Genomic DNA, 15,626 nt, shown 5'->3' with positions numbered 1-15,626 from the left:
ACAAAATGTCCTTACATGCTGTAGTTAGTGATGAAGGCTGTCTTAGGCAACTCAACTTCAAATAATGCCTCTCTAGATTCATTAGCTCTGTTGACCACTCTGCTCGTAATAACACTGCGAGCAAATCGGGAAGAAACTTGGCAGTCCACATGAACACTGTAGATATCAATGTCTTTCTGAAAATGAAATGAACATATTTAAATTGACACAAAATGAAATCCAATAACCTAGTGTTTCTCAAACCTGGTCCTGGAGGCACTCCAGCCAGTCAGGTTTTCAAGATATCCACAATGAATATTCATGAGAGAGATTTGGAGACCGTGCATGTAAATCTCTCTCATGAATATTTATTGTGGATATCTTGAAAACCTGACTGGCTGGGGTGCCTCCAGGACCAGGTTTGAGAAACATTCCAATAACCTATTTCCACTATCCCCCTAATTTGGGCACGCATTTTCACGCTTAGGACTGAGTTCATTAAATGGCATTGAAAGTTAGGCACTGGAAAGATCTGTACTGAATTCGTATTCCATAAAAGGTGCTTGGCATGGGGTGCACTATATAGAAAAGTGCTTAGTGCCAACAACTTTAGGCGCATGAACTTATACCAAGTGAAATCTGGTGCAAATCCCACAAGTTGAGCATGCAACCCAAGAATTCTATAACATTGCAACTAAATTATGGGAATGCTCTTCCCATGGCCATGCCCTCTTTTGGGCTGTGCGCTAGACAATATTGGCACATTACTTTCTACAATAGCACGCAGACAGAAATGTGCGCAAATCTAAAAAATTGCCAGTTAATGCAGCGCTGCCTATGCCTTGTAGCACTATAGAAATGATAAGTAGTAGTTAATTGGCTCATTAACTAATTCTGTTGTGTGCACATCTCAAGATCAAAATTTGGTACACAAAATTCAGTGATCTTTCTAGAATCCTGGTTGTAGTGTGCAAAATTGCATACACACATTGTAGACCACTGTCAGTTATGCACATAACTTTACTTATTTATTATTTATTTAGATTTTGCTCACACCTTTTTCAGTAGTAGCTCAAGGTGAGTTACAGTCAGGTACGCTGGATATTTCTCTGTCCCAGGAGGGCTCACAATCTAAGTTTGTACCTGAGGCAATGGAGGGTTAAGTGACTTGCCCAAGATCACAAGGAGCAGCAGTGGGATTTGAACTGGCCACCTCTGGATTGCAAGACCAGTGCTCTAACCACTCCTCCACTCCACTCCTTACTTAAATTAGATGCTAATTGGCATTAATAATCAATAATTACCTATAATTAGAGTTAATTTGCACTAATTAGCTCTAATTTACAGTTATGCGCCTAACAGGGGCCATTTTACAAAGCGGCATTAAGCCCAACATGGGCTTACCACTGACTAAAACTGAAGTACTGCCAGGCTACCACAGCAGCCCGGTGGTAGTTACCACCCCCCCAGTGTACACCATTTCCGGCACTACAAAAATATTTATATTCATATTTTTATAGCACTAGTGTGTACCTGGCAGTAATCAATCAGTGCTGCGCGCTGCCCGGTTACCGCCAGTTTAGCATGGGATCCCTGAGATGGCGGTAAGTGCTCTCTCATGAAATGGCTGCGTGGCAAGTGAAGCACTTGCCACGCAGCCATTTCTTTAAAAAGAGACCTGCCTTTTACCCACTGCGGTAAAAGGGGGCCTTGGCGCTCGTCAAAAACACACGCTGATGCTAGCACAGGCCCCCTTTTGCTGCAACTTTGTAAAAGGACCCCTTAGTATTCTGATAACCTTGGAAAATACTGAGCTCCTAAATTTATGCTCCAAGTTAGCCTCCTAAATTTGAGCCCTATTTTCAGCCAAATTTAGGAGCTTAACTTTTCAAGTGAAAATTAATCTTAATTTAGAAGCTTAAAAGTTATGCTTACAAATTTAGGCCTGCCATTCATTTGCCTAGATTAATGAGCCTAGTGTTGAAAATCAGTGCTAAGCTCCTAACTTCTTTTCCCTGCCCTAAATTCACCCCTGTTGCCACCTACCTTTTAAACCCCTAAATTTAAGAGTTTAGTGAAATTATGATTAAAAATTTATATACTCAGCCCTAGTAAATTTTCAAAGAGGTAAATTTATTAGTATAGCTCTCAAAGTTAGGAGCATAAGTGCTTTGAATATTGTGCTCTATGTACGGAGGGAGTGGCTCTGAAAATTGTCATCCTTATCACATAATATAGCATATAAAACATATATAAAAAATGAAATCCAATACCTTGCGTGCAAAAGAATTTGATGGAAGTAAGATTGATGAAATTGCCAGAAATACAGTGAACACTTGTCCATCCATTTTGGAAATGCAGGCACAAAATTGAGAAACTCCTTTCTGGCACTCAGTTAATCACTAACTAACATGTAGGTGGTTTGTAGACATGTTGTTTAAATATTAAACTTCTTATTTTGAAGCTACTTATCACAGTGTGCTCGCTGTTTATGTAATGAAGTTGCAGTATATTAAATTATATAAGCCATTGCATGTACTCAATGTCTCAAAAAGATTCTCTTTATTTTTGCTTACATAAGTACATAAGCACCGCCATACTGGGAAAAGACCAAGGGTCCATCAAGCCCAGCATCCTGTCTCCGACAGCGGCCAATCCAGGCTTCAAGAACCCGGCAACCAACCCCCCCCCCCCCCCAAAAAAAAAAAAAAATTAATAATGTTCAATGGACTTTTCCCTCAGGAATCTGTCCAGACCCCCTTTAAATTCCGTAAGGCCAGCTGCTGTCACTACATTCTCTGGCAACGAGTTCCAGAGTCTAACTACATGCTTAAAGAAAAACTTTCTTTAGCTCCTCCTTCCCTTTCTCCTCTCTTTAGTTTTTCATTCTTTTAGATATATTTCTCATTCCATCTCAGACTGCAGCAGAACCTTTGGCATCATTCTAGACCCTCACTTCTTTTGACTCTTGCCATTTGCTTTTTAGACCTTGGGGGTCAATATTTAAAGTGATTTAACCAGGCAGAAGAGGTTCCTGGCCAGTTAAATCGCTTGTGCGACGCAATCTGCTGATATCAGCACTGATCACCAAAAGCAAAGCTGGCTATTTTGTAAGTGGTCTGGGGGCGGAGTCAGCACTTAACTGCCCCAACACGGGTGCTGGGGGTAGCTCCACCCCCAGTGTGCACCATTTCCGGTTCTAGTGGAAATATTGAACAAATATTTCCACAGGGGGTTACCCGGCGGTAATCGGCAGCATCGTGCGCTGCCCAGTTACTGCTGGGTTAGTACGGGAGCCCTTACTGTCACCTCAACGGGTGATGGTAAATGCTCCACATCGAAATGGCCGTGCAGCAAGTGCGAACTTACCACACAGCCATTTCATTTTTCCACCTTTTTACCCACTGTGGTAAGAGGGGACTGCATGCAGTAAAAACTCATGCTGCTGCATGTGCAGGACCCCTTTTACCGCAGCTTAGTAAAAGGGGCCCTAAGTTAATTGGACAAATTAGACCATGTAAAGCACAGTCCTATCTTTGTCCAGTTTTGCTTAGGCAGCCGCAGCTAAGTGCTAAATATCTTAGTTAGGGCTCCTTTTATAAAGCTGAGCTAGCAATTCTGGCACAGCAAATACAACAAAGCCTATTCAATTCCTATGGGCTTTGTCACATTTGTCGTGCCAGAACTGTTTTTAATCAGTGTTTTTTAAAATATTATATATATATATATATATATATATATATATATATATATATATATATATATATAAGGTGCTGGTACTCAAACAGGGCCAACCTTAGGGGATGGTGACAGTGGCGTCGCGAGGGCAGCTGACACCCGGGGCGGGTCGCCGCTGTGCATCCCCCCCGGGTGCAGCGCGACGCACCCTCCCCCCTCCGTAGTACAACCCCCCCCCCCACGAGAACATACCTGGAAGGCGGTGCAAGGCGGGCGGGATGGCCAATCCGCTGAGTGCACGCCGCTGGGGGGTGTCGGCGCCTCGCTGGTTCCTTGCTCTCTCTGCCCCGGCACAGGAAGTAACCTGTTCCAGGCCAGAGAGAGCAAGGAACCAGCGAGGCGCCGACACCCCCCAGCGGCGTGCACCCAGGGCGGACCGCCCCACCGCCCCCCTTCCTACGCTACTGGATGGTGAGACTATCCATGACTCCACCCCACAGTAGCACTCTACACTTCAATTCCACAATCTGAAGCTATTGATGTGGGACAAGACCTTTTTCAGATATGTAGGTGACAAGAGGAAGGGCCATAATAGCATTGAGAGGCTCAAAGCTGAGGGAGAGAACTATGTGGAAGATGATAAGGATAAAGCTGAACTGCTTAACGATTATTTTAGCTCTGTGTTCACAAATGAAAGACCGGGGGTAGGGCTACAGAAAACAAAGGCTAAAGGAGAGGGATGTATGGTAGATCAAGACCCGTTTACAGAGGACTGTGTTCGTGAGGAGCTTGCCAAACTAAAAGTAGACAGAGCGATGGGGCCTGATTTGATATACCCGACGGTGCTTAAGGAACTCGGAGAGGTTCTGTCGGCTCCGCTGACGGACCTCTTCAATGCTTCCTTAGAAACTGGAGTGGTCCCGGTGGACTGGAGAAGGGCGGATGTGGTTCCTTTGCACAAGAGTGGAAGTAAGGAGGAGGTTGGGAATTACAGACCTGTCAGTCGGACCTCGGTGGTGAGTAAGCTAATGGAAACACTTCTAAAAAGGAGGACTGTGACATTTCTTGAACTACATGGAATGCGGAACCCGAGGCAGCATGGCTTCACTAGTGGCAGGTCGTGTCAGACGAATCTGACTATCTTCTTCGACTGGGTGACCAAACAGTTGGATGTGGGAGGGGCGCTTGATGTGGTATACTTGGATTTCAGCAAAGCCTTTGACACGGTTCCATACAGGCAACTGATAAATAAATTGAGTGCCCTCGGTGTGGGACCTAGAGTAACTGATTGGGTAAAAAATTGGTTGAATGGTAGGAGACAGAGAGTGGTGATAAATGGAGCTTGCTCTGAAGAAAAGGAGGTCATCAGTGGAGTACCGCAGGGATCGGTCCTAGGGCCGGCTCTTTTTAACGTCTTTGTGAGCGATATTGTGGAAGGGCTGTCTGGTAAGGTTTGTCTCTTTGCAGATGATACTAAACTCTGCAATAGGGTGGACACCCTAGAGGGTGTGAATGACATGAGGAAGGACCTAGCGAAGCTAGAGGAATGGACCGATATTTGGCAACTAAGGTTTAATCCCAAAAAATGCAGGGTCATGCACTTGGGTCACAAAAATCCGAGGGAACGGTACAGTATAGGGGGTGTAGTGCTTCAGTGTGCGAAGGAAGAGCAGGACTTGGGGGTGATTGTGTCTGACGACCTTAAAGCTTTCAAACAGGTAGAAAAAGCGACGGCCAAAGCCAGAAGGATGCTTGGGTGCATAAAGAGAGGCATGACCAGCAGGAAAAAGGAGGTGATAGTGCCCTTATATAAGTCTCTGGTGAGGCCTCATTTGGAGTACTGCATGCAGTTCTGGAGACCGCACCTACGGAAAGATATAAACAGGATGGAGTCGGTCCAGAGGGCGGCTACGAAATTAGTAAGCAGTCTTGAATGCAAAAATTATACGGACAGGCTTATGAACCTCAACATGTATGCACTGGAAGAGAGGAGGGAGAGAGGAGACATGATAGAAATGTTTAAATATCTCAAGGGCATTTATGTACAGGAACAAATCTGAAATTACCACCAGGGGGCGAACTAGCCTGGCGGTAGTATTATTTTGGCACACACTGCACACGCATGGAGCCTACCGTGCCTTTGTAAAAGGGCCCCTAACTCTTTTATGATTTTTTTTCCACGATGTTGACAAGGCACATCAATTTGTTTTGCATGTCTTTGCAGACACAACTTTAGAAATAAAAATGAAAGACAAGAATTTCTTAAATTTGCAATTGGGTGCTTTATTTTGGTTAAATTTCCCGTGTAAATGTGTATTAAACCTGAACTCAGTTAAATATGTTTTTTTAAAATGATAAACAGTTAAGTACATTCTTAGATTCTAAAATGGTGACTACACCTAAATCACACTGAAGAATTGTAATTACGTCAACTCTGTAATTTATGTTAATTAATCTGCAATCTCTCCCTCAAGCCTCTAATAACTGTTTGTAGAGATAGAATTACTTATTTTCTTAAGTATTGAGAGTTGCCCTCAACATTGTGGACTATAGATGAGTGAAGAATTATGTTATATTGGATAAATATTGCTTGCTAAAAATATGAAATTAATATGAGAATAATCATCTTTTCTGTTAAGACTTGTTCTTGGAAAATTGTATAAAATTAATAAAAAAAGAGAAATGTAAATGAGAGAGTACAAAATATCCATACATGCTGTAGTTAGCGATGAAGGCTGTCTTAGGCAACTCAACTTCAAATAATGCCTCTCTAGATTCATTAGTTCTGTTGACCACTCTGCTCGTAATAACAGTGCGAGCAAATCGGGAAAAAACTCGGCAGTCCACATGAACACTGTAGATATCAATGTCTTTCTGAAAATGAAATGAATATATTTAAATTGACACAAAATGAAATCCAATAAGTTATTTTCTCTATTCCCCTAATCTGTGTGTACATTTTCATGCTTAGGGCCAGATTCTATAAATAGTGCCAAAAATCCAGCACCAAAAATATTCAACACTCAACACTACAGGCGCTTCAGAATGAGCGAATGGACACTCTTTATAGAATAGAGTTGAGCACTGAATTTAGGTGCTGAATTCGGCACTCAACTGTGGGCACAAGAACTTCACAAATCCCTGCTATTCTATAATACAGCGTGAATCTTTTGTGAAGGTCCTTGACTAGTCTGTGCCCTTCCTATGGCCATGCCCCCTTTTGAGTTGCACACAATCCAATTGAGGTACGTATTGTTTTAGAATAGTGTCCACCCAAATCATAATTAAAGCCAATTAAGTGTTTCTTAGCTCCAATAATTAAAATCATTGGCACAAATTAACTAATTATTTTGGGTGTCAATCTGGAATCCACCCCAATTTTGGGTGGCCTTTATAGAATCCAGGGGCTAGTATGCAAAATTGCACATTCGTGTTGTAGAACACTGGTAGTTACGCACATAACAATAAAATTAGCTGCTAATTGGCATTAACAATCAATAATTGGCTATAGTTAGAGTTCATTGACACTAATTTGCAGTTACGAATGTAACTACACTTAGGGGCCCTTTTACTAAGCTGCGTAAGGGCCTATATGCGCTTACAGCATGCACCAAATCGGCACTACCGTCTGGCTAGCAAGTGAGCCAAGTGTTAATTCCGAATTTGGTGTGTGCCAAATCCTGTGGTAGAAAATAATTTTTCTACCATGGGCCACTTACCCAGTAGTAAACAGCAGTTGGAGCACACTACATGCTTACCGCACGGGTTGCTCATGAGACCTTACCGCTAGGTCAATGGGTGGCGATAAGGTCTCAGGTCAAAAATGGATGTGCACTGGTTTCAATTTTAATGTACGTCCATTTTCTGGCCCCTTAAAAAAGACCTTTTTTTCCTAGATGTGGTAAAAAATGGCCCAGTGCGTGCCCAAAATGTAAGCCCCACCCCTTTGGACCCTCAGCATAAGGGTGAATGTCCCTGATGTTATTGTTTGTAGTCTAATAACCAAGTGTTTGGAGTGACCCTAGCAAGAGCAAGGGGAGGAAATACAATCAATTTAACTTCTTCTAAAGAAAACAATGCCTAAGAGTATTAATAATAAAATCAAATTGTCAAACATTTTGTTTTGTAATAATCGGACCCAAACTTTAAGATAATTATTTTATTTTCCTCTATCTCAATCAGGTAAGTATTCAAATTTTTTTTTTATTTTTCAAATTGTTTTTTTTTTAGCAACTCAGTAATATATTTTTCTTTTTTAATATTTAAACACAAAATTTCTCTATATGAGCTTATAAAAATTTACTTAAAGATTTCTTTTCATTCTCTTAACAGGGCTATCACCAATACCCTAGAATCTGGGCAACCATCGGATAAGTTCATGCTTTGAAATATTTCAATTTCTTTTACAAACTTTCATATTTCATTTATTATTTTTCCCTCTTTTGTAAGAATCTGATTCTCTGTGTGTACTTTTATGTCTCTGCAGAATTCACCACATGACCACCCAAAGACTAGGTATTTCAGTTTATTTTCATTTCATAGTTACTTAGCTGTGGTCGAGCAAATTATTCTCCAGAGAAAAGCTGAGTTGTAGAACTTTTTCTTGCGTGGGGGCCCGATGAAGATCCAAATAGCGTTCTTCCACTTCTTTTCCTTGTAGGTCTTCTTCCTAAACCTAACTTAATCAAATTAAAACTGGAAAGAAAACCCTATCTTCCTGTCACTCTTCAAAGGAACTCCTCTAGGTGACTTTTAAAGAATTTTAAAACACTGTGGCCAATTGAACTTATACACAAATTAAATTAATTAAAATGTCCCTGTCTTTCTGAACTTTCTGACTTTCTGAACTAAACATGTATACTCTGGAGGAAAGGAGAAGCAGGGGTGATACGATACAGACGTTCAAATATTTGAAAGGTATTAATCCGCAAATGAACCTTTTCCGGAGATGGGAAGGTGGTAGAACGAGAGGACATGAAATGAGATTGAAGGGGGGCAGACTCAAGAAAAATGTTAGGAAGTATTTTTTCACGGAGAGAGTAGTGGATGCTTGGAATGCTCTCCCGCGGGAGGTGGTGGAAATGAAAACGGTAACGGAATTCAAACATGCGTGGGATAAGCATAAAGGAATCCTGTGCAGAAGGAATGGATCCTCAGGAGCTTAGTCAAGATCGGGAGGCGGGGCTGGTGGTTGGGGGGCGGGGATAGTGCTGGGCAGACTTATACGGTCTGTGCCAGAGCCGTTGGTGGGAGGCAGGGATAGTGCTGGGCAGACTTATACGGTCTGTGCCTGAGCCGGTGGTGGGAGGCGGGGCTGGTGGTTGGGAGGCGGGGATAGTGCTGGGCAGACTTATACGGTCTGTTCCCTGAAGAACACAGGTACAAATCAAAGTAGGGTATACACAAAAATTAGCACATATGAGTTAACTTGTTGGGCATACTAGATGGACCGTGCAGGTCTTTTTCTGCCGTCATCTACTATGTTACTATGTTACTATGTCCCTGTCTTCCAGGCCTGAGCTTTATTACTGTTTCCCTATGCTAAAGAAGGGCACATCCAATCATCCTCAAACCTAACCAGCAACCCTTTCAATGGTCCCAACAGACACTCCTCAACCCCTTCAGACTCCCACCAAAACCTATATTGACACACAGCAGGGCAGCCTGACTCGCTTCTCAATACATGGAATTCCTTTTCATAAATTATGTTATCCCAAAATTCACTCCTACTCATTCACACTGACCAACTCTTTATAAATTCTCTTTAGAACTACCACCATTCACCAGTGTAACTAATTACACTTAGCAAGAGTCACAACTACTCTGCTTAACTTAAAACTTTCCTTTTAAGTACTTTCCAACTGCTCTTTCATACTCTCCGCCTCAGACACTCTCTCAGCACATCCTTCTTTCTCAACTGCTTTCACCCTTTTCCTCTGCTGACCAGCAAGATGTTTCCCAGACAATGGAGTCTCGGCTCTCAGCAAATTCTAAGGACTGCAGTGCTGGCCACAACGGAACTCTGAGACAACTAAAAAAAAAAATTCCATTATAACCCCTTAGGGTTACAAAAAGACAGGGCCGGTCCTAGGGTCTCTGGCACCCCCCTGCAGGCGATGAGTTGGCGCCCATGCGCCCCCCCCCTCCAGCACCTGCATGCCCTGCCCCCCCAGCATCTCCTTTCTCTCTTCTCCCACCCTGCCCCTGTCCAGCGATTCTCCTTTGCCCGAATCGCCCGCATCCCCCGCCGCCCTTGGTGCTTTAAATCTTTAATTTACCTCCGTTCCAGCAGCCACGTCATTTGAAAGCCTTGCCCCGTCTCTAGCCTTTCCTCCCTTCATGAGTTCGTTCTGCAGTCCCACCCTCGAGGAAATGACATCAGAAGGCGGGACTGCGGAACGAACTCACGAAGGGAGGGAAGGCTAGAGACGGGGCAGGGCTTTCAAATGATGCGGCTGCTGGAACGGAGGTAAATTAAAAGATTTAAAGCACCAAGGGCGGCGCGGTATGGCGGCGCAGCACCGCAGCGGCGCCCTTGAAGGCAGGCGCCCCCCTGCGGGGCTTACCCCGCTTACCGGTTTTGACCGGCCCTGCAAAAAGATGCGCTCACACTACTGCAGGCCACTATAACCTCAGAAAATACTGAGCTCCTAAATTTATGCTGCAAGTTAGTTTTCAGCCAAATTTAGGAGCATAACTTTTCAGGTGAAAATTCATCTTAATTTAGGAGATTAAAAGTTAAGTTCATAAATTTAGGCCTGCTATTCTTTTGCCTAGATTTATGAGCCTAATGCTGAAGCTCCTAACTTTCCCCCACCCTATATTTTCCCCTATTGCCACCTACTTTTTATGCTGCTAAATTTAAGAGGTTAGTAAAATTTTGACCAAAAATGTATGCAGTCAGCCAAAGTAAATTTTCAAAGAGGTCAATTTATGAGTATAACTCTCCAAGTTAGGAGCATAAGTGCTTTGAATATTGTGCCCTATATTTACAGGGAGATGGCTCTGAAAACTGTCCTCCTTATCGCATAACATTGCATATAAAATATATGTAAAAAATGAAACTCAATACCTTGCTTGCAAAAGAATTTGATGGAAGTATGATTGATGAAATTGCCAGAATTACAGTGAACACTTGTCCATCCATTTCAGAAATGCAGGCACAAAATTGAGAAATTGCTTTCTGGCACTCAGTTGATCACTTACTAATATGTAGGTGGTGTGTAGACATGTTGTTTAAATATTAAACTTTCTTATTTTGAAGCTACTTATCACACTGTGCTCACCAACTTTATTCCATGTACTCAATGCCTCAAAAAGATCTCTTTATCTTCTTACCCTCTCGCTCCCGCTTTCCCCATTCTCTTCTGTTTTGGGGTTTTTTTTTTTTTGTTTTTTCTTTTGAATATATTCTTCATTCCTTCTCAGACTTCATCAAAAATGTTGGCGTCATTCTGGATCAATCTCTCTCTCTCTCTCTCTCTCTCTCAATCTCTCTTTTTCTGACATTTCATAACATGTGGAGGGGCATAATCGAAAGAGACATCCTCGTTTCGATTTGGACGTCTTCCCAAAACATCCCCATCCAGGGGCGGGGAAACCTGTATTTTGAAAACAAGATGGATGTCCATCTTTTGTTTCGATAATACGGTCAGGGACGCCCAAATCCTGAAATTTGGTCGCCCTTAGAGATGGTCATCCCTAGACTTGGTCGTTTCTGATTTTTGGCAATAATGGAAACCAAGGACGTCCATCTGAGAAACGACCAAATGCAAGCCATTTGGTCGTGGGAGGAGCCAGCATTCATAGTGCACTGATCCCCCTGACATGCCAGGACACCAACTGGGCACCCTAGGGGGCACTGCAGTGGACTTCATAAATTGCTCCCAGGCAGTGGCATAGCCACAGGTGGGCCTGGGTGGGCCGGGGCCGACCAATTCAGAGCTCAGGCTCACCCAACAGTAGCACACGTTTAATGGTAGCTGATGGGATCCCAAGCTTGGTCAGCTGAAGACTTTCTCCTGATGGTAATGAAAATGTTACTCTCCACGATACCGGCACCTGCGCATGCTGCTGCAGACTGCCAAGGTGGAAAGAAGCATTTTTCCACCAGCTGAGATATTTCTTGGGTGGCGGTTGGGGGTGGGGGGGAGAACACTTGGTGCCCACCCACTTCTTGCCTAGGCCCACCCAAAATCTGTTGTCTGGGTACATAGCTCCCTTACTTTGTGTGCTGAGCCCCCAAAACCCACTACCCACAACTGTACACCCAGGGGCGTAGCTACGGGTGGGCCTGGGTGGGCCCAGGCCCACCCAATTTCAGTCCAGGCCCACCCAGCGCCAGCCCCAGCACCCATTGCCGGCCACTGCTGCTTTTCCTGTTGAGCAGCAGGGCCGGCGCTACAAAAAAGAAGAAGCGCTAACGGCGCTAAGGACGAGAAATGTTAAAAAAAAAAAAAGCGCGGCACCGGCAGGCATTGTCTCGGCAGCCTTGAGGCATTGGCTGCTGAGGCATTGGCTGCTGGCTCGCAGGCTCCTCCCGCAGACGGGAGGAGCCTGCGAGCCAGCAGCCAATGCCTCAAGGCTCCCGAGACAGTGCCTGCCGGTGCCGCGCTTTTCTTTTTTTTTTTAACATTTCTCGTCCTTAGCGCCGTTAGCGCTTCTTCTTTTTTGTAGCGCCGGCCCTGCTGCTCAACAGGAAAAGCAGCAGTGGCCGGCAATGGGGGCTGGCGCTGGCATGCAGGGCGGGCCTCGTCGAAGAAAAGAGGGAAAACATGGAAGGATGGGGAGAAAAAGAGGGAAAACATGGAAGGATGGGGAGAAAAGAGGGAAAACAGATGGAAGGATGGCAGAGAATGAGGGAAAACATGGAAGGATGGCGAGAAAGAGGGAAAACATGGAAGGATGGGGAGAAAAGAGGGAAAACAGATGGAAGGATGGCAGAGAATGAGGGAAAACATGGAAGGATGGGGAGAAAAGAGGGAAAACAGATGGAAGGATGGCAGAGAATGAGGGAAAACATGGAAGGATGGGGAGAAAGAGGGAAAACATGGAAGGATGGGGAGAGAAAGAGGGAAAACGGATGGATGGGGAGAGAGACTCTGGATGGAAGGATGGGGAGAGAAAGGGGAGAGACTGGAAGGATGCAGAGAAAGGTGAGAGACTGGAAGGATGTGGAGAGAGAAGGGACACTGAACAGAAAAGGGTAGAGTGATACAGAGACACTGGTTAGAAAGAGGGAGAGAGACATTAGACGGAAGGATCAGGAGAGAGGATAGATGGATGGAAGGATGGGGAGAGAAAGAGGGAAGACGCTGGATGGAAGGGTAGGGAGAAAGGTGACACTGGACGGAAGGATGCAGAAAGAAAGAGGGTAGACTACTGGAAGGATGGGGAGAGAGAGGGGAGATTGGAAGGATGGGGAGAGAAAGAAGAGAGCTGCTGGATGGAAAAGGAGAGTACTGAAAGACTGGAGAATAAGAGGAAGGGGCATGGGGAGAACAAGGGTGAGAAAAAGATGAAAAGCCATAAGTAGATGAAGGAAATTAAAGAATGGATAGTAAGAATGAATTACATCAGGACAGAGAGAGAGAGGCAGAAAAATATTGAAGAAAGCAAAGAAAAAGGAGAGAAAAATGAGAAATGGCCAGGAAACCGTGGCAGAAGAGTTAAGCGAAAACGAAGGAAAGCAGAATCTAGAGACTGGGAGCGACACAATGAGAAAAAGTAAATGGCCATACAAGAAAGGTAAAGAAAATAATTTTATTTTTAATTTAGGATAAAGTAATATGGTACCTGTGTTAATGAAGTTTCAGAGACCAATACTTCCTTCCTTAGGTCAGGCGAGGATACCGTAACAGCATTATACTGACCTGAGGCAGGAGGTTTTGGCCTCTGAAAGCTCATTGAAAAGGGTGTTAGGCTATTAAATACATTTTCTGAAATCTGATGCACTGAAAAGCAGCACTTTACCCTGTGTGACAAATGCATCTGATTAGCATGACTAAATTTTGCTGGGAGAGGGGGGTAGAGAGAAAATTTTGTGCCCACCCACTTTGGGTTCAGGCCCATCCAAAATTGGCAGTCTGGCTACGCCACTGTGTACACCAGTACAATAGTCCTTACGGGCAAAGGGGGGCACCTAGATATGGGTACAGCTGAGTTTAAGATATCCGCGTTTGCAGACGATTTGCTGGTGCATTTGTCTTCTCCTGCCACTTGGATCTTTTTTGGGATTTTGTTTGAATAAGCATAAGTCAGAGGGGTTGCCAACGCTTCCGGAGAATTCCCTTTGAAATGGGCTACGGGGAGCTTTAGGTATTATACTTACTGCCCAACTGCGAGATTTGTATAGAGTTAATGTAGGGAAAGGGAAATGGGACTGGGACTTGATATACTGCCTTTCTGGGGTTTTTGCAACTTCATTCAAAGCCCCTAAGGCCTGCCTCAGGGGTCTTGATCAATCTTAGATGTTGCAGTGTAATATTATACACCGATGAAAGTATGTTGTTAAATCAAAGACTTCTTTGGTCTCCTCTCTTATAGAGTTATCATGTTGTCAGTTACAAAACCATGTCGGGTCGTTTTTTAATTACCCAATAAAGTTTTTTTTGTATCCTCCTTGGTTCTCCTCACTTTTATTTTGTTTCGCAGCTAACATTTAGGCACCTGCAATTACACCAGCCATGGACCTGGTATAACTGTGGATGCCTAAATATGACAATGGCACATATTATTTACAGGTGTAACTTGGAGCCCCACCTATACTCCTTTCATATATAAGCCCCCCCCCCTTGCAGTTACGTACCATAGCACTTAGGGTCAGATTCTATGTATGGCGCCTAAAAAATCAGCATCCACATGGAAAACATTTCCGCCTAAGCGTAGTCTATAAGGGGCACCTATATTTAGATGCAGTATGTAGAATATGCTTAGTTGATATCCTAGCGCCTAAAACTACACACTTCCATTTACACCAGTGAAAACCTGGCATAAATCCCTGCGTATAGATTTACGCCCACTGGGCCATATTCTATAACTGTGCCTGTAAATTTTGGAACGCCCACGAAATGCCCGTTTCCCCACCCATAACCAGTTCATTACAGAATATGCTTAGCGAGTTGTGAGCGTAAATTCTAATTGTTGCCAATTAGTTCTCATTATTGTTTGTTAGGTGCTGTTATCAACGCTGATTGGCTTGTTAAACCAATTAAGTTATGCATGTCAATATGGAATACGTTTAGATTTCAGCACAGAATGCTAGGAGTGCTATATAGAAGCCGAAGGTTAATGCTTGCTCTTATATTACGACCACCTAATCTTCCGGAAACTCCTCAAGACTTACTTGTTCAAAAAGGCATACTCCAACGACTCAACCTAAATGCCTAACCCTGTAATACATCAATATAAATGTTCATGTTGGACATAACCTAACCTACTCTTCCCCTTGACCCCCAATATGTCTATCAAATCTGATCATTAGCCTGTCTTAACCTCACTTTGTATCTGTTCTTGCCGGTATTGGCATCTGCCACTACTGCATTATGTAAGCCACATTGGGCCTGCAAATAGGTGGGAAAATGTGGGATACAAATGCAACAAATAAATAAATAGAATAGAATAGTACTTAGGGTTCTTATGCGTATATGTGCATAACCACAGGCACTAAGTTATAGAACTGCCCTTTTTAGATACTTGATTTACTTACTCTTCTGTTTAATTTAATGACATGACCATCAGATGATTCTGTGATTAATGACAAATTCCTTTCTCACTGCACAATTACCGGTAGTCCTGCTTATTATAATTCTGTTGTTAACCTCTTTAACAATATTAGAAGCTCTTTCTTCATGGGTAATCAATAGCAATCAAACAAAATAAAAAATGGAAAAGAAAATAAGATGATAACTTTTTTATTGGACATAACTTAATACATTTCTTGATTAGCTTTCATGGCTACCACACCTCTC

At 43.4% G+C, this 15,626-nt stretch overlaps 1 protein-coding gene across 2 annotated transcripts in view; it reads right to left on the bottom strand.

Moving 5' to 3' along the window:
• Positions 1–2,360, bottom strand: part of LOC115471856 (inter-alpha-trypsin inhibitor heavy chain H4-like) — a 148,816-nt gene extending 146,456 nt beyond the window's left edge. For both annotated transcript variants that reach the window (XM_030205730.1, XM_030205731.1), the window contains exons 1-2: positions 2,253–2,360; positions 16–176 (exon numbers count right to left, since the gene is read on the bottom strand). In XM_030205730.1, coding sequence (XP_030061590.1) covers positions 16–176; positions 2,253–2,327 — 236 coding nt within the window. In that variant the 5' untranslated portion in view covers positions 2,328–2,360. The remainder of the gene's footprint in view (positions 1–15; positions 177–2,252) is intronic.
• Positions 2,361–15,626: the final 13,266 nt, after the last annotated feature.

The sequence above is a fragment of the Microcaecilia unicolor genome, chromosome 6 (assembly GCF_901765095.1).
Source record: "Microcaecilia unicolor chromosome 6, aMicUni1.1, whole genome shotgun sequence".
Taxonomy (NCBI): domain Eukaryota; kingdom Metazoa; phylum Chordata; class Amphibia; order Gymnophiona; family Siphonopidae; genus Microcaecilia; species Microcaecilia unicolor.
Note: the sequence above shows the minus strand (reverse complement) of the source record. Positions and strands in the feature narration are given on the sequence as shown.